The 25,660-nt window shown below is 37.8% G+C and overlaps 1 protein-coding gene across 7 annotated transcripts in view; it reads left to right on the forward strand.

Annotated features, from left to right (window-relative positions):
- The first annotated feature begins 9,819 nt into the window (after positions 1 to 9,819).
- Positions 9,820 to 25,660, forward strand: part of LOC106077516 (acidic mammalian chitinase-like) — an 80,677-nt gene continuing 64,836 nt past the window's right edge. For 2 of the 7 annotated variants that reach the window (XM_056033830.1, XM_056033831.1), the window contains exons 1-3: positions 10,850 to 11,353; positions 14,086 to 14,159; positions 21,497 to 21,659. In XM_056033830.1, the coding sequence (XP_055889805.1) occupies positions 11,139 to 11,353; positions 14,086 to 14,159; positions 21,497 to 21,659 (452 nt within the window). In that variant the 5' untranslated portion in view covers positions 10,850 to 11,138. Of the gene's footprint in view, positions 9,924 to 10,847; positions 11,354 to 14,083; positions 14,160 to 19,857; positions 20,058 to 21,496; positions 21,660 to 25,660 lie in introns of those variants that run through there. The other 5 variants (XM_013238255.2, XM_056033832.1, XM_056033829.1 and 2 more) reach the window with 5 other exon arrangements.

The following is a 25,660-nucleotide window of genomic DNA, read 5'->3' on the forward strand; positions in this document are numbered from 1 at the left end:
CAGTCATCAGTTTTATGGATGAGATATTATCTCTTTTTTTTAAAGTATTTCTTTTTAATTGCTAGTATTTAAGATCTAATCGTTTCAGATCTAAATATGGACGAACGGACACACAGACAGGCTACACAATACTTACAGAGGAAACCCTTCCAGGTAGCTAAAAAACAACAACAATAAAGCCAAGGCGCTCTATTAACTTGCACTCATAAAACCTGTTTAGATCTCCCTAAATGGGTACTTTGCATACCCTAGCTGTTTTTTTTTTACATTTGAATCAAGTCTAGCATGCGCCATATATTGTACACCTGTTTCTCTCCAAGCCTATTTAGCGGGGTAGCGAGTGCTCTGAAATAGCTGTGAGGGTATCAGCTTAATTGACATCAATTTTGAGAAAGTTATGGGATATAGCTTTCTAAGAGGGAAGTGGGGACGTTTTACGTAGTGTCTTTGTTGTTTGTTATAGCTATAGAACTTTCTATTTTTTTAAATTTAGATTGGCGAAATGTGACTAATGTAAGATACTAGCTGACCCAAAACTTTTGAGTGTGAGGAGGTTATTTTTCCCAAACTTTTTCTATCTATCTATCTATCTATCTATCTATCTATCTATCTATCTATCTATCTATCTATCTATCTATCTATCTATCTATCTATCTATCTATCTATCTATCTATCTATCTATCTATCCATACATCTATCTATCTATCTATCTATCTATCTATCTATCTATCTATCTATCTATCTATCTATCTATCTATCTATCTATCTAGTCTATCTATCTAGTCGACTAGGAAAAGATTATCTGGCTTTTAAACTCATCTCAACCGTGACTGTTATATTGAAAAATTTCGTTTGAATTATAACTTTTCCAAAGCGAAGTCTTTCTTAAAATAGTTATGATAAATTCATGTCAAATTACACAAACTCTGTCTGGAAAGGGCAAGGGCGGTAAAATGAAAACTATTAATTCTCGCTCCTTTTTATAATTTCTGCTATTGATTGCATTTTGCATTAAAGAATAGGGGTTGGGCGACTCGATATAAGAATTTACTTTATAGCATATATAAATTATATTAGTGACAGATTTTTTTTATTTTGTAATTTCTTACTATAATACAAAAAGAAAAAGTATTGATTTGTCCGATGGGGGGAAGGGGATTGCATGTATCGCACTTCCACCTGCTTATATTATACAGATATTCGACTAATTTTGTTCACATACTTTGATTTCTCCATAAAAGTAGGACCGCCTCCCCCCACTCAAAGGGTTTAGATGGGAAGGGCGGTGGAGGTATTCGCTCTTCCCCTTCCAATCGGCCAACAGGTGAACGAAATTATATAAAGACCGGTTAAAATACCAATAACAAGTTTTAATCATATAGATATTTAATTGATTCTGTTAGCAAGCTGTGATTTCTACAAATAAATAGGACCGCCCCCCCCCACTCGAAAGTTTATGGTGGGGGGGGGGGCGGATTGATGCCATCGCCCCCTCCCGACCCTACCGAATCGGCCAAAATACTAGAAGGGGGGGAATAATCTAAAAATAGGTTGTAATATAAATAATTAGTATATATTATTAACATAAGTAATAAATTCGCATACAGATCGCCCCTACCGCCCCCCCCTGGATCCGCCAGTGTCCCGGCCATTTCATCCCCAATCATTTTTTTCCTTAGTCATTGTGTAATTGTGTTGTTAAAGCTTTGTCTTTAAGCCTTCATTTCATCTAATATATAAATATGTTTATTTAGAATATTTTTTGATACTTTTGACAGTCATTATGCTGTTTATTGTGTTTTCCCCCTTCTCTTCCAGTGGCGTAGCAAGATACCCTTGGGCCCGAATTCAAGAATATGTTGATGGGCCCTCCCCTTCCCCCCCCCCCCCCATACGACAAATATTTTGTGTGACAAAGAATTCCAGTAGTTTGTATGTACCTGTACATTTACTAAAATGACATTCCAATACAAATTCATGAGCCAAGCTGACAGAAACATTGAAAGACCATGTTTAAGTACTGTTTAGCACAGTGAACACAATGCGCAAGCGTCTGGTTTTATTGAAACAATACCTGAAGGCAACTGTACTGTCTGCTCATATTGAATAACCATTATTTCCTTGGCATCGTAAGTAATTTAAAGAAAGATGGTGGTATTTTATTACTTAAGAATGTTTGTTCAGTCAATCCTGCAGACTCACAAATATGAAAACCTATAAATGACAAATTTCTTTGGGTAGTTCGTTATCGGAGTTCACAAAACATTTTCAGAAAATAATGCAAATACGCACTGGGGTTTTATGCCTCCTCATGTGGCTGGTAAGACCTATGTGAGTCCGGAATGTTCGGCTGCACACCGGGCAGGTTATTCCAGCTGGAGCTAGTGTCGTTAACCTTTCTTTTCTTTTCTGACGTTTTTATTCTGCCAGCGTTTGTTCTCTTTTCCTCGACAACTTGTGCGCCAGTTTTCACAGCGCGACGCCATGATGCTCTGTCATGTGCCCCTGTCTCCCAGTTGGCTGGGTTTATGCTGAACGCCTTCAGAGAAGCTTTGAGGGTGTCCCTGAAGCGCTTTCTTTGACAACCTTGAAAGCGCTTTCCTTCGCTATATTGGCCATACAAGAGTTATTTAGGGATGCGATGGTTTTCCATTATGCAGCTGGGACTGCATCAGGATGCATAGATGCTTTTCGAAGGACTTCAGTATCTGGTATATTGTCTTGCCATTTGACATTCAGAATTTTTTTTTTATTATACATGTCATGTGGAAGTAAGTCAGTTTCTTTGCATGTTTTCTGTACACTGTCCACGTTTCTGAGGCGTAGAGAAATGTAGGGAGGATGACGGCTCGATAGATCCCTAGCATTGTATTTGTGGTGTTACCACGTCTGTTCCAGACATTTTAGACAGTCTGCCATAAGATGCAATGGCTTTGGCGATACGCAGGTCAATTTCATTATCAATCTTTCCATTTCTGGAGAGTGTGCTACCAAGATATGTGAATCTTTCCACTGCGTTAATATCATGTCCATTTATCTTGATTCTTGGATCCGAGTAGGCTTTCCTAGGAGCAGGTAAATATAAGACTTCAGTCTTATATGTGTTAATGGTAAGGCCAAAGTCTGAGAATGCTCTTGAGAAGTCACTGACAATGCTCATTTTCAGAGCAGGCATTTAGGCCACAGTCGTCATCAAATATCAAGTCACTGCTGAATTTGTTTTTGATTTTGCTTTGAGCTGCCTCGGGTTGAATAGGCCACCATCAAATCTGAATGTTAAATTTATCTCGTTGTTTTCTCTATCTGTGAATGCATCTGTCAGCATAGCAGAGAACATGATACCGAACAGTGTAGGTGCTAGGACACAGCCTTGTTTTTCCCCGTTTGATACTTTGAAGGGCTCTTTCTTGGACACAAGCCTTCATACCATCATAAAATAGTCTCACCATGGTTATGAATTTTCGTGGACAGCCATACTTTGACATAATCTTCCAGAGTTCTTCTCTGCTAACAGTGTCGAATTCCTTTGTTAGGTCAACATATATTGACAAGAGGTCAGCATTTTGTTGTTGGCATTTTTCCTGGAGCTGCCTTGCCGCAAAGATCATTTCAATGGTACCGCGCTCTTTTCTGAAGCCGCACTGGCTTTTTGTTAGTAGACCATGTTCTGTGTGTTGTATGAGCCGATTTAGTATGATGCGTGCAAGGATTTTCCCAGCAATAGAGCGGTGAGATAGTCGCAAATTTGGCGGTTTTCTTTTTGCTTGTATAAATGGACAATTGTGGCATCTTTAAAGTATAAAGTGGTATTGACTCTTGCTTCCACAATCTTTTAATCAGGGCTAATCCACCTTACTTGTAGACCTCTGCGGGAATAGAGTCAGCTCTTGGGGCTTTTCCGCTTGCGAGCTGTTGAATGGCAAGATCGGTTTCCTTTAGCGTAGGGGTGTCATCCATTTTTTCATTTATTGGTACTTGCTGTAGCCTGTCTATGGTCGCTTCATTTATATTGGAAGGTGTATTGAGAACCTTTTCGAAGTGCTCGGCCCAGCGTTTTAGGATTTCTTCCTTGTCTGTCAATAGGATTGTCCCATCACTCCTAAATAGGACTGCTCAGCCGCTCAGGGGGCTGCCGGACTCTGCTGTGTCAGTGGTGAACGACCATATGGCCTGAGCCGCCTGTGTGCAGTGTTGCAGCTACGGCTTCCAGTGTGCCCACACCTTCAACTTCACTGCTTGCCTGTCGCCTCTGGGCTTTGGTCTGTATTTGGGGGGGGGGGGAAAGACAATTGACTTTGCGCTGGAATTTGGATTTAAGTGAGAAAGATTTGCGCAACACGTCGACCTCACTCTCTCGCCCTAAAGCCCATCCTTTTCCGGAAGCAAGATTTGGTCAAGACGTCTGGGGACAAGTGTGGGTGCAGTGACCTGAGACTTTCTGTGTGTCTTGTCCTGCTCTTGAGTGCTCTACAGCACTGTGCTGGTATTTGCCTTTCTGTCCGATTTGTCTAGTTTTGTGACGTTACGCACAGGCCGCCAAGTCCAGACTTCACATGCTAGGTTTGACAGAACCTCATTGTACTGAGTGCCATGGACACGTCAGATACCCTCTACCCAGTTAAGCCGGCCAGTCAAAGCCGTTTCCGAAGTGTGTCAGCTGCGCACGGTACAGCTTCTGGGAGCCTCAGGTGAGAGTTGGGTACCGAGTGGGGATCAAGAGTGAGCCAAGCTACCCTCAAAACGAGGGTCCACTAGAGGTGCTACCCCTCCTAGATACCCCATACACCCCTAGAAGGATATATGCCAGGGTGGAAGACAAGAAGAAGAAAAATCCGATGTAAAAGTTCACGTTTGAAAATGACATACTGTTTAAACAGGCAATACTGAATGGAAAGAATGTGAAACAGTTGGTGCATCCCCAAAAGTATTGGCAAGACGCACTTGTGATTGTAAATGACAATAACATGGCGGCACACAGTGGGACAAAGAAAGAAGCTAAAGGACGGCTAAGTAAGGCACCGTTGCAGGACATGGATGAACTAACGGGACCTTTCCAGAAGATAGCCATTGACGTCATAGGCCCGTTGACTAGAACTGAAAGTAATAGCTCATACATGCTAACGATACTTGGCATGTTTAGTAGGTACCCGGAAGCGGTGGCATTGTCGAATATAGACACGAAGAACATTATTAATAGCCTAACACAAAAGTGTTGTGGAATGCCGAAGATATTGCTGGCGGACAACGCATCTTAGTTCCGGTCGAATCAATTTAAGAAGTGGGTGGAGCAGCTGGGTATGCGGCATATGACGCCATCAGTTTACCATGCGGAAGGCAACGGAACCAGCAAGCGAGTCAAAAATGGCGCTGGCCGAAATCGTTCAAAACAACCAGAGTCATTGGGATCGGTACATTAGTTTCGTACTGTATGCACACAGGAATAATGTATACGAAGCTACACAATTCTTACCCTATGGACTAGTATATGGACGAAAACCTCGGGAGGAAGTACAAAACTTTAAGGAAGGAAACACACGAAGTACACATAAAATCCGAAGACAATGGGTAACAGTTCACACAAGAATGCTTACTAGTGCTAACAGAACAGAAGAACAAAGACTATGATATCAAAGATATACCGCTGCTGGAAGTTAACAAGAAATAAAGATGAGAAAAACTCACTTGTCGCAGCAGAGAGCAAGGGATATAAAAAACATGGTCTACGAATTCAAAGAAATGTTTTCGAGCTTACCTGGGAAGACTAACGTTGTTAGCCATGATATAAAGCTAATGGAGGATACGCCCAACTACATGAGGCCATACAGAGTCCAATAACATCTACAAGAGAAAGTGAAGAAGGTAATAGACAGTTTGTTATAACTGGGGATTATAGAACCTTTAGTCTCGATGTGACGATACGAAACTTGCATGCAAAGTTCATTTGAGTTTTCCCCAGCAAATTGTGGGAAACTTTTATTTTTAACTTAAAACAATTATCTTATTGTCCACCCATAACTAAATTCTTATAGAATTTATCTCCCCTCGCACAGTTTCTCACGGGACGAATCTCGACTTAAAACATTAACTAGCTTCTCTAGGGCTAACTCTTAATATTTGACCGCTGTTCAGGTGACCAGCACACAATGTATGTATGCATGTTATATTTGTATGAATAGATAGGACATTAATAAGGCGACGATGTATTTATACCACGGAAAGAGTAAGTTTTATCATTTCTTGTATTGTATTTGATTATGATCATACATCAGAAAAGAGTTAAGTCGTTTTGAAACAAGTAAGTGGAGAGAGAAAAATAAATACACTTGTTAATACCCGAAAAAAGTTAGGTGCATAGTGGGAGAACGAGTAGTGATAAATGTCAATTTATTATGCTAGGTGAAATGTCTGTCCTGACGTGTGAAGGAAAACAGAAATCGATGAGGTATAGCTAGACGCACCTATGGTGTTAGCACAACGAACTATGTCTATGCCTAAGGACACCTGCGGGACACCACCTTGGACAGTACCACCTAAAAACACCTAAGTAAAGTATTTGTGCGAATAAACTTGATTTTGGGACACACCAGAGGAGAAGTTGAAGCCAGAATCAAGGCTCAAGTTGTGTTGTTGTTTTTTTATGTTTCCCATACATTTCGGCCCTTGCACGATGTAAGACTAAGACGATAGGTAAAGATATTGACTGGCAATTTTTTTTGAGCGGAAGGGGAGGTTTTGTTATGGTAAGATTAGGAATTTATTATTTGTTTCGGGAATGGGGAAAGTTTTTACTTTGCGACTATAATGTCAAGGTTTTAAAAAAGACAGAACGATATAGAAGTCATCAAAAGAAGATGCTCTTCGTCATTGTAGGAATAAGTATCTTTGACGAACGTAGCTGACATTCGATGGTTCCCTTCATCGGTATTAAACGTGTTTGTTGATCAACACCAGAGTCGACTACCTCTATTGATTGTTCGGCCTTTTGCAGGTGTTATTGAATTATTTTGAGTATTACCACCAGTTTATTGTTTGTCTTCGACACCGCGGAAGCGCCTTAAAACGTACATAGCTATTCTATTCCGAAAATTTTGATTACTGCTGGCATCAAAATATTATTTATTTCTTCCAATATGTCATTACTCTTTTGTTTGGTATCTTTGTTATCTGATAAAATCTTTATAATTCTATTATCTTTATAAATCTATTATATATTGATTTGATAATCAACGTATCGATCATTTTTACCTTTTGACTATAGTTTATGACACAACTTGATCCAGGGTTTAGTTAAATGAAAATTAGTAATCAACTTTGTTTCGTATTTCTTTATTGCTGTTATCTTTTTAATACTTCACACTTACACACAGAAGCTCCAAGAAGAAAGGGTCGAATAAATGGTAGAACCTTGCCATTATTAACTTAATTATTAACATTATTAATTATTTTATTATCTGCTAAAATATGATCAACTATTTTATTGTAGCTAGTGGTAAAATCATTTAACGCAGCTCTGGTTTCAAGATGCTCGATTTTAAATTACGATTATAGAAGAGCTAGAAGTGTCTTATTATTAATGACGTGTTACTGTTTGCTTTCAAGTAAAAAATAACGCTAAATGATGTTTTTGAAATTTCATAAATTTAAACGATCGAAATAAGACCATGGCTTAAACATTAGTGGTCCTTTTGCTAATTTGATGGGGGCTGCCTCTGTAACATTGTTAATGTTTGTATTACTAAATGTAATAAGCTTACTTCTATTAGCTACTTAATATTTTAAATAAAATGTTTACTTTTGTTTTAAGAGTAAAATAATATATTTATTATGTATATATAAAATTAGAAGGCGCGGTGGTTGAATAGTTAAGCGCTGTGGTGCTGGGTTCAAATCACGATGAAGAATAGGACTTTAAATCTCGGGATTTTAAGTGCGCCCTAGTGTTCACGCCTGACTTTAGCTAGGAAAAAAAAGGCGGTTGGTCGTTGTGCTTGCAACATGACACCCTGCTCGTTACCCGTTGGTTAAAGAATAAGATAACCTTTACATCATTTTCCTTATAGATCGCAAGGTCTGAAAGATGAAATTATTTTCCTTTACTTGTGGTGGGTAAGTAAGTACCTATTCCTACAATTTAGTAAGTAAGTACCTATTCCTACAATTTAGTAAGTAAGTACCTATTCCTACAATTTAGTAAGTAAGTACCTATTCCTACAATTTAGTAAGTAAGTACCTATTCCTACAATTTAGTAAGTAAGTACCTATTCCTACAATTTAGTAAGTAAGTACCTATTCCTACAATTTAGTAAGTAAGTACCTATTCCTACAATTTAGTAAGTAAGTACCTATTCCTACAATTTAGTAAGTAAGTACCTATTCCTACAATTTAGTAAGTAAGTACCTATTCCTACAATTTAGTAAGTAAGTACCTATTCCTACAATTTAGTAAGTAAGTACCTATTCCTACAATTTAGTAAGTAAGTACCTATTCCTACAATTTAGTAAGTAAGTACCTATTCCTACAATTTAGTAAGTAAGTACCTATTCCTACAATTTAGTAAGTAAGTACCTATTCCTACAATTTAGTAAGTAAGTACCTATTCCTACAATTTAGTAAGTAAGTACCTATTCCTACAATTTAGTAAGTAAGTACCTATTCCTACAATTTAGTAAGTAAGTACCTATTCCTACAATTTAGTAAGTAAGTACCTATTCCTACAATTTAGTAAGTAAGTACCTATTCCTACAATTTAGTAAGTAAGTACCTATTCCTACAATTTAGTAAGTAAGTACCTATTCCTACAATTTAGTAAGTAAGTACCTATTCCTACAATTTAGTAAGTAAGTACCTATTCCTACAATTTAGTAAGTAAGTACCTATTCCTACAATTTAGTAAGTAAGTACCTATTCCTACAATTTAGTAAGTAAGTACCTATTCCTACAATTCAGTAAGTAAGTACCTATTCCTACAATTTAGTAAGTAAGTACCTATTCCTACAATTTAGTAAGTAAGTACCTATTCCTACAATTTAGTAAGTAAGTACCTATTCCTACAATTTAGTAAGTACCTATTCCTACAATTTAGTAAGTAAGTACCTATTCCTACAATTCAGTAAGTAAGTACCTATTCCTACAATTTAGTAAGTAAGTACCTATTCCTACAATTTAGTAAGTAAGTACCTATTCCTACAATTTAGTAAGTAAGTACCTATTCCTACAATTCAGGATTTCAACATTCGTGTTTTTATACATACATTTTATACAAATATAAGTTGTCTGTACCAGTTTTTTAAAACTGTATTAGTATCAATGTTTATTTTAAGAGCATGTAGTAGTTTCAGGCAATTTTTGGGGCGGATAAATACAATTATTTTTAAATGAAGATCTTCTTCTAATATTGTCTACTTCAATAATATGTAAATTTAATAACTTCATTCTAATTACAAAAAAAACAACAACAAACATTTAATGATTTTCTGATACTTTCTATTTTGCCTAAAATTGAAAGAATCTTAATTCATTCATTTTCTGTCTTTCTATAGCGCTACTTTCATACTTATAGCATGGTATTGAAAATAAAATAAGTATTTTTTTTGGTCGATCTCGGTCGATCATCTCGAAGAGTGTTTCTCAGTTCTGCACGTCTAAGGGAAGCAACAAAATAATATCTGGCATTTAAATATCCAAGTAATGAGAACAGTTAACGCCCCTCGAGTCGTACAAATAAAGGTGTTATCGGACAATATTTTTTAAATTAACTCTGCACTAGAATTATTTATAGTTTTAATAATTATATATTGTTGGCATTCATTTTTTTCTTGTTTAAAATAAATGATTTTTGCATTTGTTATTTGTAGAGGGAACACAGCTGCTATCTGTTTGGAGTTTATTTATTTCATTAAAATTTTACGCCTGTATTGTTGAGGTAAGCCATTTTTCATAAAAAAAAGGTTTCTATAAAATTGTTAGTTCAATACATCAAAAAAAAAAAATCATTATATTACACTTAAACGCAAGATAACGCTCTCCCGTTGTTACGATGTATTCTTACAAGCTACGATTTAAACTGTCATCTCATATTTTAGCACAACATATAGCCAGACCAGACAAAACAAAACAAAAAAGTATATAGACAGACCATAATAATTAAATAATTGTGTTTGTTTAACTAAAGCGTTTAAAGAAAAACAATATACAAAATATTAACAATTGGTTGACGAAAGAAATGTAATGAATCCACGACAGCATAATAGAGAGAGAAAACAAAATATATGCTATAAATTGCCAATGACGTATCAAATTTGTGTTTCGGGGAGGGGGGATATCACTTCGCCCCTACAAAACTGACCACACAAAAAATATGTGTCCACCAGTATTTACTTCTATTTATAACAAATAATGTTATAACTGGGGTGTTGACGTGCATAGGGGCAATCGTGTGTCTGTAATCAGCTGAAACAGTTATCACAGGCCATCGCTAGGCGATAGGTAAACCGTGAAGAATTACTAGTGGCGACTTGGCGACGCTTCAGGAAAGATCTGTGTAATTAACACTACTCATGCAGTTTACGTCGGATGTAGGTTTCTAGAAGACCTTCGATGACACGATATAAAAAGCATAGATGTCAGAGCCGAGTCGCTTTATGATTCACCAATCAGTCTGGTACAGCAGAGTCCAATACGAGAAGCGGAAACCGATAGAATTTGTCACAGAAGTACATATTTTAAACGTCAGTGAAGTTATCCATTGCCGAATTGTTTTATATAATAATATCCCTAAGAGGAAACGCCTCCGAACTGCCCCAGGTCCTTCCGACTCAGCAAGATTACGCCTCTCTCTTTTCCAGGCTAACAAGCTTTAATACGGAGCTGGAAATATGTACGAAGTCTAAGTGAAGACCCGACAACAGAACTCTGCTACAACACGACAGGAGGTAGAGACAACGTGGAAATGTTGATGTGCTTCAAGTTCCAAAGATGAATAAAGTCATCAGAGTTATTGGCAAGCAAATATCCAGTGTGCATGTGAGGACATTCATCAAGAAAAATTAAAATTAATTTCCGAAAATGGTGACAGAGGTGCTAGACAAACTTGAAAGAACTCAGATGCCAGAATGGCAATGCAGGTTCTTAATACGAAATGGAACAGTGGAAAACTTGGCCATCTAATAAAAAAAAAAAACTGCACAAATATTTCTCAACAAGTTGGGTCGCAACAATGATCAGAAATATATGCACAATCAAGTTCACAGGATTACCAGCAAAAAAGAAAAAAAGCTCCTGCTTTAAGGTGCGGAAACCGGTAACACTGAAAATGAGAGCCTCTCCAAACGTCATTCCAGTCATCGTGTTAGGGTAAGTAAAAAGTCTGAAAGTTATGGGGAAATCTGATAGCAGCGTTATAACTGCCTACAAGGTAACGGCGCCTCACGGTAACAATACATAAATGTAAGGGATATTACGTTTATATATGTTAACAAAGAAATAGATTACTGTGTGTACTTTCAGTACCACTTTATCAAATATATTTATAAAATGTACAAGAAATGTTCACAACAAATATATATATTAGTTCATTGTGTTTTTATATACTAGCTAATACAAATTAAACGAAAACATTTATCTTTATTTATAAAGGCTAAGAATGCACTTTGTATACAAATGTCACGCACATTTTTTAAAATGAACTTTTTATGCAACGTCTTTCGTGCAGTAGCGTAATGGCCGGGGCCAAACATGATACTAAACTAGTTCCCTCAAATTTTTAAATAATCATATTTATTTTTTTTTGTTTAGTGCCCCCCATAAAAAAAAAGCGCATACTTTTGTGTGTTTGTCTGTTGGGCTGTCTGACCATCACGTTTAGATTTTTAAAAATCTCTAAAAGCTAATAAAATCGTTAATTTTCCTTCCAAAACATTTTAATAGTTATAAGTATGTATAATAGATTATTCCGTGAGTTTTGTGGAAATCGAATCAACGCCAACAAATGTTTGTTTTCTCTTCTAACTTATATAATATTTAAATTTCTTGCTTAAATTTAGTAAAAACTCATGACCAATAATACGTTGTTCCAGATTTAAAAAAAAAAAAAAAAGAATATTTATGAAAATCTCTATACTGACTTATATTTCATTACATATTAAGTTGTTCCGGATATTGTTTTATACAAAATAAATTACGTCAAATGATTGTTTGAAATCGTCTAATTAACTTATATTACACTTAATATTCTTGGACAATACGCAACTGTTATTTCATTATCGATATCTGATTTTTAACAAAAACACATTTATATTAAATGATTTATGTTACAAAAGTATCGACAGTTTGTTGTTCAGGATTTTAAAATAAGAAAGTAATTTACTACACACAATTTAAGAAAACCACTTTTAAGAATATTTTTTTTCATTTTATTTTCTTGCTGAAACATTACAAAACGCATGTTATCGGTAATGAATGTTCCGAGTTTTATTTTAGAAAAGAAATTACCTATATGACATTTAATTTTCTTACCAATCGTCGCCAAAATTTAATTGTTTCAATTTTTTAATGAAAACTCTACTAACACCAAATAACTGTTGGAAATCCATCATCTAAAATTTATTTTCCGGATTTTTATGAATAATAATTGAACTCTTTATATTCTTTTTAATGTACACTTTTGTTTCATATAGTTATAATGTTTTTTGTTTGATGTAATGCACAAATTGTAAGACAAATTTCCATACGGACAATAAAGATTATTATTATTATTATTATTATTATTATTATTATTATTATTATTATATTGGTATTGAAGAAAATTTATCTAATTCTAATTTTAGCACTAAATTAATTTTCATATGAATAAGTTATTACGTGTAAGCAATTTTCAAACTATTTCGAACAGTAACTGAACATCTGTTTTTGTCTTTAGAGAAGTCAATAATTTCTTTAAAAAATGTTGAAATTATCATCATTTTTTTCTATTTATAGGTAACATAAAATATGTCCAAGGCTAACAAAAAGAAAAAACAAAATGCTAACCATTACATTTGACCAACATGTTCTGTGTTTTTTGTGTGTGGTTCAATCAGTAGTATAAGCATTTAAGTCAATTTGGGCGTCGTAATAGTACATTTTAATTCCTGTTGATTTTCAACAAAATTCGATATTATATATTATATTATATATATTATATTATATTATTTTGCAAAAAGACAATGATTTGTCTTGATTTGTTTTCTTGGGGTGAAACGCGATGATTGTATTTGTGCAATACACCTCCTTTAGTCATAGACTGGTTACACCTGGGTTTGACTTTGATCTTGTCTAGATAGATTATAATAGGCGTCATCATAATTGTGATTCGGATGAGAGCTTGTCCATTTATCGTTTACTCTATTCACTATTATTGTATTCCTTTCTTCTCGATCATCATCATCATCATCCAACTCCATTAGAGTGTGGGCTTGAGAGGCTTAAATCCTTTCTTACAAAAGCCCTGGACAGAAACCCTGCTGACTTGCGTAGTGCATATGTCACCATACAGGTCGAGAATTTTTGGTTTCCCAGATCTGTCGAGGCGGAGATCAGCAAGTCTGGGGCAGTCAAACAGAATATGAGGCACGGTTTCCTCTTCTTTCCCGCAGCGGTGGCACCGTGAATCGAAATTTGGCCATAGCTGTGAGAAATATGAGCCAACAGGACAGTGGCCTGTCGGGCACTGTGCTATAATAGCTTGCTCAGGCTTGGACAGCCTCCACCACTGGGAAGTGCGGTAAGGGCGTATTATACGTTCCCCGACTCCACGGGATTTTAAGGACTTGTCCCAGCACTCAAACCACTTTTCCATTTCTGTTTTTTGAATTAAAGCCAGGGCATGATGAAAAAATACAGCCTGTTCAGTTTTTTTTTTTTATAAGTAAAAAACGCCAAATTTATTGAATTTAAACAATTAAAACAAGACCGAGGCTTGAATAATATTTATCTATGTTTGTGTGATAATACACTTTTTCTTGTAATCTTTAGTTATATTTTTATTCTAAATTGAAAAGTTTTCTTTAATTCAGTCCTACCATATGATAATGTTGTTTTTTTTCTAGCATGAAGAGTGAAATAGCAATATCCTTCTTATCAATATGTTTCGTCTTGTTAACTCTTATCAAGCAAGGTTCAGGTCAGTTTTGGAATATATTTTTTGACTTTCATATTTTTAATTATATATTATAATTTTACAATCTATAATAAGCAAAATGTATTTATTGTGCAAGCCATTATCACTTACTAAAATAATGAATAATTTTCATTCGTCGTTAAAGTCAAAGACACAACTCTAAAATCTAGATCAGAGGTTCTCAATCTCTTAAACTCGGCGACCCTTTTTTTAATAATTTGTCACATTGTGACGGCTCTCATAAGTAAAATTATAGCTAATGTAGAGATATTATCATTCCTACGTTGATGGTTTATCATAAAGCAATAGGTAATTATAGTCTTCATTTGTATATTTCTCCTTATCTAGTAGCAAATAAAAGAAATTTTATTTTTAAGAATACACATATTTTGTTTCTTTTTCTTATTCATCATAGTCAGTATGAATAATTATTTCACTATTTTAAAAGAATAAGAATCTCGGATAGTGTTCTGAATAGTAGTATCTCAACAGTTCCAGCTCCTACCTCATCTTGGTTGCCGAGTGAACATCCCCTCGGAGGTGGCCAAAAGGAACTGGTTTTTGGTTACGGTTTTAAAGGCCAAGTGACCAATGTAAAAATAGCCACCCGACTCCGCCCCCAGCGTGTGGGGGAGCATGGCGAACCTAGTAGCCACTGCACTTGACTCACAAGGTTAGGTATGGAGGTGAAAAGCCTGGAGGTTGGTGCGCTAGAGGTAACAGCGTGCCATAAACGTTGGGAGGTCTCGGAGCCAGTGTTTCCGGAAACACCGGCATTGCACAAAGCCGCCAAGCCGACGTTGTAAGAAACGACTTCTAAAATTTTGCGCTAAGAGGAGCAGGCAGTGCCGACAATGGTTTAGCAGCCGTGGACACCAGTCCAGGGTATTAAGTTATTGCCTCACAAATGGGACAGTCCGATTTGTCTAACATGCAACCAGTACGCCCCCCCCCTGGGGCAGCCTCTCTGAATTCTATGTTCAGTTCTAAATTCGAAAAAAAGCGGGAACGGGCATGACCGACGGAATAGGCCCCGACCATACAATGGCAACAATAGGTTTATGGTCGCAAAGTGTGCTACTATTGGAAACCAATTTTTCTGTGGAGTATCACCAGAAAATGCCGACCACGTCATCCAAAACTGCTGATTTGGAAACCACTGTGCAGTTCATCTCATATATTGGAGAGACCACCCCTTCATTCTGGCTTTACAGCTTACCGGTGTTTCTGCTCGCGTTGCCAGGTACTCGTAACGTTTGTGAGGAATTCGTTAACGGCCCGTGTAGGGAAATCCAGCGCCCCTGCAGGATCTGGAATAAAGGATACGCTGACAGTCGAGGTGTTCAAATTTGGTCAGCAATTCACATGAGTAAATTTTACAACCCACCTAAATCCGAGTTGCAGTTCAAAATGCATGAGTCCTATGGCACAAGAATGATCGTTGCAGGCGATTTTAACGCTAAGTCACTCACCTGGAGGTGCCCGCAGACAGATGTCAGAGGGCGGCGACTGCTCGAGATATGCAACGAAACAATCTGGTTGTCTAGCAGGGTAAAGACTGCCCCCCCGACCTTCTTGCACACGGCAATGGGGGCGTGTTGCTGCCAGACTTGCCACTGGTGTCAGCTGGTTTAAAATTGCAATCAAGAGTGGACGTGCTTGAAGACGTCGGTAGCGACCACCTGCCGACCTTGGTCACAATCGAACTCGCAAAGCTCGAATCAAAAAAGCCCATAATCAGAACCAAAATGGGTGTATAATCGTTCTAATTGGGGCCTGTTTAAGAAGGCGTTGGATGCATTAAACGTATTTAACGACTCTTCGTGGAGGCCATTCTGAACGCCGCTCGTAGGGCAATCCCGAAGTCAGTATGGTGGGCGTAAGTTTAGGCCCTTTTGGTCTCCCGCTTTGGCACGCCTAATCCAACTAAGGAGGGCCTCACGTAGGCGGCACAGTCGTCGACCAAACGAAGATACCAGACGTGCTTATAACAAGCTGTCGGTTGAGGTAAAGAAAGCCATCGAGAAGGGTACGAGACTGAAATGCGGATAGACGACAGGCATGGAAACTCCTTAATAACTTGGCTAGGGCGAATGAACCAAAAGCAGCAGCGCCTCTGTTAACGGCTCAGGGCATGGTGGTAATTGACCGTTGTAGATCGGACGCTCTATACGGTGCCTTTGCGACCATATCTAAGTCAGCGAAGTGACATGTCGAAAGTTCTTAAGGCATCGAAAAGGCCAAAGCTAAACGCTGCATGGTCTATGGCAAAGATGAGACAAGCACATTCACTAACGTATTTACCCATAAAGAGCTAGCATTTGCACTTCAGAAGTGCAAGTTACGGAAAGCACCGGAAAGCCAGATGGTCTTAGCAACGAGACGCTTAAGAATCTTGACCCATCTCGTTGACGTCCAAAATTGGGAAGACGGTGGAACGCAAGGTCAACAGAAGGCTCGTATGGTTTCTGGAAGTGAAAGGTCTAATTGCTCCTGAACATGGCCTGTTCAGGCAGCACCAATATGCGATCGACCAGGTGACACTATTCATGCAGAAGCTGGCGGACGGCTTTCAGTGGAAAAAAACAAATCGAACTGGTCATTCAACGCTAGCGGTTTTCATCGATCTCAAACAAGCCATGACAGAGTTTGGAGGCCGGTTTGTTGTTAAAGCTCATGAACCTAGGTGTGGGTTCTAATATACTAATATGTACCCTCCAGCAAGAACTGACAATAGTGTCTTATTACGCCATGCTATAGGGCCTCGAGGTAAACCCCTCGAAGTCGGTTTACTCGTAGTTAACGTTAGGGCGTGATATAGTGTAGGAACCAGTTGAGCTCCGATGGACTACAAGATTCTGGCATGGGACAAAAAGCTCAAGTACCTCGGGGTCATCCTTGATCAGAAATTGACCTTGTGCGACAAAATCCAGCATGTACGAAAAACATCCTCCGATAGGCTGAACATCGTAAAAAAGCTAGCTGCAACGAAATGGGGAGCGAAGGCGGGTTTGCTGAGATCACTGTACATGGGTGCAGTTCGGTCTCATATGGATTACAGTCTACCTGTTCAGGTCTGGGCTTCGCAAATGTCTCTAGCGAAACTAGACGCTGTTCAGAATCAAACCATCAGACTCATATGTGGCACGTTTCGCATAACGCCAATTGCCGCCGGCGAGATCATGGCCAATGTGCCGCCGTTAAAGTTGCGCAGAGAGCGAGCCGTTCTACTAGCTCACGAGAGATACGGACGGCTGGAGGAGGGATGTCCGCTCAGAAGTCTGGTCAACAACTGGAAGGAAAAGAGTCTTAAAAATCGGCTCTGCTTCATGCATGTGGCGCGTGGGCTGGTTAGAGCGGGCTGCTCTTTCCCCGTCCGGTTCCTTCCCCCCCCTGACAAAGCTTTTGGCATGCCGACGATACAGAAGAGCCTACTTGACCCGGAGGTGACAAAGCGGTGCGATCCTACACGGCAACTACAACAGCCAGAGAGACTTTAGCTTCGTATCCGGCTGGAGTGACGACCATCTAAGTGGACGGCTCCGTGCAGACGCTCGAGGGCACTGTGAGGGCTGGGTATGGGATAGTGGTCCGACTCTCTGGCAATCCCGAAAGTGTGGAGCTGAGTGGACTCTGCAATGGGAAAAGCAGCACGAAAGCTGAGTCGGAAGCAATGCTCGTAGCAAGTAGGTAACGGAAAGAGTCGGAAATGGATCCATGGCCCCAGTGGACGCATGGTGCTCTGCCGTGCGGAACAGGCAGTCCTGGCCCAGTTCCGAGTCGGACACTGTCCAATAGGCACGTACTTTGGACGGTAGAAGGAGAACTACGACACACGGTGCCGCCACTGCGTCGAGGACGACGAGACAATAGAGCACATTATTTATGAATGCCGAGCTCTGCATGCGGTACGTTTGGGACAAGGAATTGAGAGAGAGAATACTGGTCCATGTGCGGCAAGAGGTCTGTCCTTGTACGGGGATAAGGCGACCTTACAACTCACTGCCCGCTTCCTCTTCCGTGCTTTAAAGGAGTAATTCTCAGCATGGTTCGTTACTAATGGGGTTTCTGATTCGGATAATAGTATAGTACATAAATGCTTTACTAGAATTTGAAGAATACGGCGAAAAACTTATCGTATGATTGATTTCGAACAGCTGATCTACATTTATTAAATTGATATTAAAAAAAATAATTTTTCGCCACATCACTATTAATAAGCTTTATAAACTATTTATTTCTTCGGAACATCTTCAACTTTGAATGTGAATGGACTTAAGGTAAATGCAAGCGATATGTCAGGTAGAATTGTAGAATTGAATCTCCTGTTTGCAAAAAAGTTCTTGTACAGTAGGGACACTACACTATTTCATTCGATTATTAGGGACAATATAACCTTTCTCATAAAGAGCAGACAAGCTTGACAACATCTAATTTTGTTAGGAAATCTAACGTTTTATTTTGTAGGAGAAACAATAATTTTCAGAAAAATCAAGGCATATCGCATATGATTCACGCAATGACATTTTTTCATAGCTACTTGTGACAGTGTATTTTTACTAATATTCGTCGATTCAGTGAGTTTCAATACTTTTTTGTGATTCATTCTGTAAGAAACCTTGAAATTCAGATCAAATTTCTGGCAAACTTAGAGTACTATGCAGACACCCCTGATATGTTTTAAAGCGATAATAGTGTAACAAAATTAAAAAAATACTTTTCTTTTACGTACAGTTATAGTCATTTGAAGTGGTTTGTACAAGAAAAAGTAGTCTTTAAAATCGCCATTAGTATTTGTTTTAAAGCAGTCCGCTTATTGGTGTATTTCTATACTTAAGAAATGCAAGATATAGATCTATTCCACTTTTTAATGCTTTGTTAAATACCTGTTTATCAATACCAACATACAGCTCACTTTAACCATTTGATTGAGGGTAACTGGGGCTTGATGTCGTTATCTTGAACCCCATTTCAGTAGCAAACTCTACATATTTATAGTTGTTGAATGGCATATTATCACTCATTGTTTCTAATGTCTAGAAAAAATACCTTACAGTGCAATGATTACAAATGCAGCTCTATTGTTCTCAAGTCGCTTAATTTTAGGTTATTTGGTGAAATAATGAACTACTAGCATGTAGTCATTGTTCCGCGATTCAAACGAATCAAGTGTAATCTTTTCCATTCACTGTCTTGTATAGAGGTATCGATTTTTCTTTAAAATTCATGTCATTTCCTTTTGCCTCTTACCACAATTAATTTTCTTCGCTTAGTTTGAGTTCAGTTTCCAGGCATTTGAAATGTTTTGAACGACTTTAGACTCAAGAAGAAACCTAAAATTCCACATACATTTAAATTTGATTTGTCCTGTGAACTTTTTTTTTAGAATTATAATTTTTAAAGATAAAAAAAAACACCAGCACATTAGCGTAATAACTGGAAATTTGTATAAGTAAAAAATATATCTTTAAGTTTGGGGTTTACATTGAAATAATTTTATTCTTTAAAATTGAATGCCTGTTTTAGTACATAGATATATACTAATTCATGACAAATTATTTGTTTCTATGTCACAATTATCGTTATCTAATTAATTTGTAATAAAAACGAATGCTCTCAATATCAACACGTAGCCGTTGGGCGAAAACTTTGCAAGCTTCAAAATAGCGTTCAATCAGTTTGTCAATAACTTTTTTTTTAGTTTTTGAGACACAACAGTTGTAGAAAGAAGGTGAAAAGTACAACAGCGCCTGGTGATAAAGATACCCAACCTCTGACCGCAGCTGTGTATCAAGGATTTGCCTCTTTAGTCACACGAGAAGTTGCAAAGGCAAAATATCATATCTTGATATGTGAAATGCCAAGGAAAGCAAACATGTCTAGATAAACACACGAACACGGGTAATGCATTATTATCTTCTCCTTTGAACAAACGTCTGTAATAAATAAGAAAAGATAACTTTCCATCTTTGTTCCTCTAATGTACTTAACGGAACAAATGCTACCCTTGTCATGATCAGTCTAATACTTACTCGTTGGAAGAGCTGTTATATTTATGTTGTCTACGAAAAGTTTCTTTGCGGTTGTCAAAGGTGCGCAGTAAGTGCACAGAGAAGAGTTACAACATTGTTTCGTACCTTGAGTGGGTCCCTGTTGAATAAATGGGGGCCTTAAAACAGACCTCAAGTATATCTTTGTCTGCCAAAGGGGGTTGATATGTAGAAGCGACAGTCGGTGTGGTTTGTAAGCTTCATGGAGTCATGCATAATGATTTCTTTAAGCCTCGTTATGTTCTCTAATTGCGTTGCTTCTCCTGGTTTCTTTTTTGTATTGTTTCAAAATTCAAGGATTGGCATAGAGAAGAGGGACTGTCCGGCTTGTGCTATTATAAGGAATCTTTGTGTTCTACGTCGCTTTGCAAGGTTTCTTGATTGCTTCCTCGAAGTCAACTCACATACACACTGAAAGCCAATAGTCAAACGTATCATCTTAATTTAGTAGACCCCGCCTAGAGAATATGTCTTTTGAAATTTTTTTTATTAATCTTAATAAATATAGGTACATCTTTGCTACATCAGATCTTATAGTACCTTCCAGATCATCATTTGAGCTTCATTAGGTGAAGTTGTTAAGATGTCTTTTTTTGGCCCAGATATTGTAAATCTATGTTAAAATTAGATTTTAGAAAAAGTAAATTAAGAAAGACCTTGAAGGAAATGATGACAAACAATCTTCTTTGACTCATTTTGTTGACACAGTTTGCAGTTGCAAATGATGACACGCAGATATCGCCACTGTATAGGGATCGCAAGTCTTATAATTGTTCCAGTAACGGGTGTTATCTAAAAAAAAATATAAGAAAACTTCAGCATCTTACATTCCCAGAAACATTTTCCACCTTTCTGATTACACTTTAAAGTACATTAAGACCAACTAACAACTTTTCAGGGTTGTCCAATAGCAGCATTTTCTTCTTGTTCTTCTGCTTAAGCCATACGAATTTAGAGCACTAATGACTAGATAGTTCTTTATAAAGAAGATTTACAGCGATACAATAACATTCGTTTCTATGAAAAGAGTTCAATAGATAGCTTTTGGTAGATAACATTAAAACCTAAAAAACAACAACAAAAAAAAAAAACAACAAAAAAAACAACAGCACGTATCAAAGTGCAGCCACCAGGTTCACCTGCAAGTTCGTGTCTTATTTTCATCGGCACTTTCTCGTCCTAGAACAACTTCTAATACATTTGCAACATTGCACTGTTAACAAACATGTTACATTTTGATACGTTTTTACTCCATTGAAATACTATTGTAAATGTCTAATTTTGTATTAGGACAATGCAAGATGTTGTTGTGCAGATTCCGCCCAATAATTTCTGCTCAATCAGGGTTGACTACTTCACACTTAAACTCAAATCTCTGCCCTTATATTATCATGGCGTTGTCGGAGTATATTGATAATGATGTGATCTCTGTCGAAAGAAAAGTGACAGATACGTGAGTATTTCTTTTTTATTCACTGACAAGTTCTACATAAGTAGATCTCTTTATATTACATTTTATTTTAGGGCCGGTGATTCATGCATTAAAGATCCTATAATATTTATTTTTATATGTAGGTCTATAGTTCCAACATAAATAGATCTCTCTATATTTAATTTGAGTGTTTTACCAGTGATTCCAACACAAGTATTCCTTATTATATTCATTCTTGTTTAGGGCCGGTAATTCATACATTGTTGAATTCACAATATTCAATTTTATATTTGGGCCTGCAGTTAATACATTAGTAGAACTCTATTAGTCTCTCTTCAAATTTAGTGTTCGACCAGTGATTCCAACATAAGTTGCCCACTTAATATTCGACTAAAGCTTTGAAGCAAAGCAACTAACATTAAACTTAGCTTACGAATTATAAGTCTTCTTTTCTCTTCTTGAACCTGTTCACAAAATTGTCTTTAGTGAGACCAATAAAACCTGCTTACAAAGTTCTTTCCGGACAAAGTATCTCTATCTATTTAAATAGCAGTATACACGCGGCCCGCGGGTATTGATGTGCGTGTCACTGATATAGAGTATTAGAAACAATTAAACAAAATAATAATGTTATAAGTAAAGCGAATGCATGAATGTAAAAATAGTATTAATGGTACTATTAAAATAGGTAATCAACCTAAATTTATTTTTCTTACAAAAAAGTTTGCTTGTATATATAATATATATATATATATATATATATATATATATATATATATATATATATATATATATATATATATATACATATATATATATTGTTGTAACTTAAGGTTAGGCAGTCAACGAAAAGGCAGGCAACTTAACACAGTTTAACAGGAAATAAATACAGGTGCTTATTCACTAGGGTAAACACATAAAATCCTTCAGCTTCCTCAGAGTCTTAGTACTTCCTCAGAGTCTTACTACTAAGTATACCACTCCTTTGCTACGTAACCCGAATGTGGACCAACGACAGCCTTCCCCGCTTCGCTCCAGGTCCCTACTACAACCTTCAGGCAGCACAAAAGTTGGCCTCTTAGTTTCCCAAACATTCAGACTCTTCACAATCCCTGATGCACTGTTCTTCTCTCCATTCTAGTGTCTTCCTGTTTACGTTCACTAGTGCGCTAGTGCGCACCTCAAGCACTGGTGCAAGGCAGGGTTACAACACTACCCCCACCTTAGTCTTTTCGTCCCGAAAAGAAACCTGTTCACGGTTGGTCAGTGCAGGTGGAGGTCGGTCAGTGGGAATCACAGATTGAATGGAGCGTGCTCCCCACAAAGCCATCCACACTGCTCGCTGCAGGTGCCGCTTCCTCCTTCTCCAGTTGATCTGCCTTTGGTTAAGGGGCGTCGTTTTCGTTGTCTGGCCTTTCTCTCAGTCAACACCGACGGCAGCTTCATGGCAGGAAAAGAGGCAGTGGCGGTGGTCATCAAGACCATTGGTCTTACACGTTGCTCCAGCACGCTTCCTCGATGCACCGTAGGCCCCCAGGAGGCCAGGTTGTCAAACATATAATCATGTCATATAATCTTCAAGCGTGTCCTAAAGACATGTCTTTGGGGCACGTGGGCAACGTCCTATGTGCACAAGTCCATCTGCTGCACCACCATCAGCGCTTCTCTTGCTGCTACTGGTATCAGGACAAACGTCAGTTTGATCAATACTTTGTTGGCAGGTCTTCCGGTGATCATACTCTCCCCTTGAGTCGGCCACGTCAGCACAGTTCTTATTGAACGTCTGGGTGCAGGCAGGAATCACGATGACATGATCAGATCTGTGCTCAGCGCTGTCACAACAAATGTCAGGATTTTTGTAGTAGGAGCCAAGCTTGCACGGCTCGCTGTTACAGTCATAAACAACACTACCATCAACGGCGTCTCCGTTGAGTAGCGGATTGTTTACACCTGTCGACATGGTAGCTATCTGGTCATCAGTCTTGTTCATCACGGTATCAAACGATTCATTAGTCTTGTTCAGTGAGGTAATGGTACCTATCTATTTAATCATGGTACGGATCTGCTCGTTGACCTCTTTCAGCACGGCACTCATGACCTCTCTGATATCTGGTTCTACCTCAAACAGGTAGGTCTTGGGATCCTCCCCTTCATCAACCAGGTTCTGTCTAAGACTGGCTCTCATCTTCTCTTTGTCACAGAAGATCCTCAGCTCCCTGGCTCGGAGCTCCTCTTTTAACTGTTTACAGCTAAGTTCATCTAGCTTCCTAAGCGTTGTCATTCTTATCCTTTTGTTGAGCTGCCTAAATCCCACTTCTGACACCAATGGTTGTAACTTTAGGTTAGGCACTCAACAAAAAGGCATGCAACTCAACACAGTTTAACAGGAAATAATAGTTGTGTTTATTCATTAGGGTAAACACATAACATGATGATTCGTCCTTCAGCTTCTTCAGAGAATTACTACTAAGTATACCAGTCCTTTGCTACTTAACCCGAATGTGGACCAACAACAGCTTTCCCCGCTTCGCTCCAGGTCCCTACAACAACCTTCAGGCAGCACAAAAGTTGGCCTCTTAGTTTCCCAAACATTCAGACTCTTCACAATACCTGATGTACTGTTATTCTCTCTCTTCTAGTGTCTTCCTGTTTACGTTCACTAGTGCGCTAGTGCGCACCTCAAGCACTGGTGCAAGGCAGGGTTACAACAATATATATATATATATATATATATATATATATTGAGATCTAGATCTAGTGTCTGATACAGTTTTTGACCTAGATCAAACTTAGATTCATATGTTTAAATTAAATAAAATACATTTACTTTCACTAAACAATCTTTATCTATCATTTTAAAATTGAATTTAAAATTCAATAAGCTTTTTTTTTTAATTTTAGAATATTTTATATCACCCATATAAAGCCTCATTAGTCTGTCAATTCAGCTTGTGTTTATACTGCCCATGTAAGATGTTCGCGACATCTAAATGCAACTATTAAAAGGTATGTCAACAGGGCTTCGCAGCTATAGCAAACGCATTTATGTAAAAATGCTTTAGAAAAACAAAATTGAAAGTTAATTTGATTAAATATGAAATGAATGGACTATATCTAGTATGTTTATGTGTCAAAGTATAACACTATCTTTGCAAAGCGTAGTTCTTTCATCTTAGAGTTAAATTAGACCTAGGGCAGGGGTCGGCAACCTGCGACTCGCGAGCCACATGCGGCTCTTTGGATGTTAAGTTGCGGCTCTTTAGTACCATACTGAAATATTATTTATTTTATCGAAAACAAAATTGAACAAATTAACTAAGATAAGGCACCGATTCTCTCTCTCTCTCTCAGCCGCTTGTACTTGTTCTTCACCGCAACCCTCCCAAGGTCTTCAAATGTAACATATTTGAAAGTGGAAGAACTCAACTTTCTTCTGCCTTATCACTTGATATAGATGTGTCTTGCGACATAAAAGACACGGCACAGGTTAGCTTTCTGTCAGGTATATATCTTCCCAAGGATTGCTAGCGCTCTCGTGACAAACTATAGAAGACTAATCTTATGCCGTGCAAAAATGCCTTGAAGACAATAAGAAGACAACTAAACAAAAATACAAGACGCTAAATTGAACTCTACTGTTGCCAACTAAACAAAAATAGAAGGACGCTAAATTGAACTCTACTGTTGCCAACTAAACAAAAATACAAGACGCTAAATTGAACTCTACTGTTGCCAACTAAACAAAAATACAGGACGCTAAATTGAACTCTACTGTTGCCAACTAAACAAAAATACAGGACGCTAAATTGAACTCTACTGTTGCCAACTAAACAAAAATACAGGACGCTAAATTGAACTCTACTGTTGCCAACTAATCAAAAATACAGGACGCTAAATTGAACTCTACTGTTGCCAACTAAACAAAAATACAAGACGCTAAATTGAACTCTACTGTTGCCAACTAAACCAAAAATACAGGACGCTAAATTAAACTCAACTGTTGCCAACTAAACCAAAAATAC

Source organism: Biomphalaria glabrata, chromosome 6, assembly GCF_947242115.1.
Source record: "Biomphalaria glabrata chromosome 6, xgBioGlab47.1, whole genome shotgun sequence".
Lineage (NCBI taxonomy): Eukaryota > Metazoa > Mollusca > Gastropoda > Planorbidae > Biomphalaria > Biomphalaria glabrata.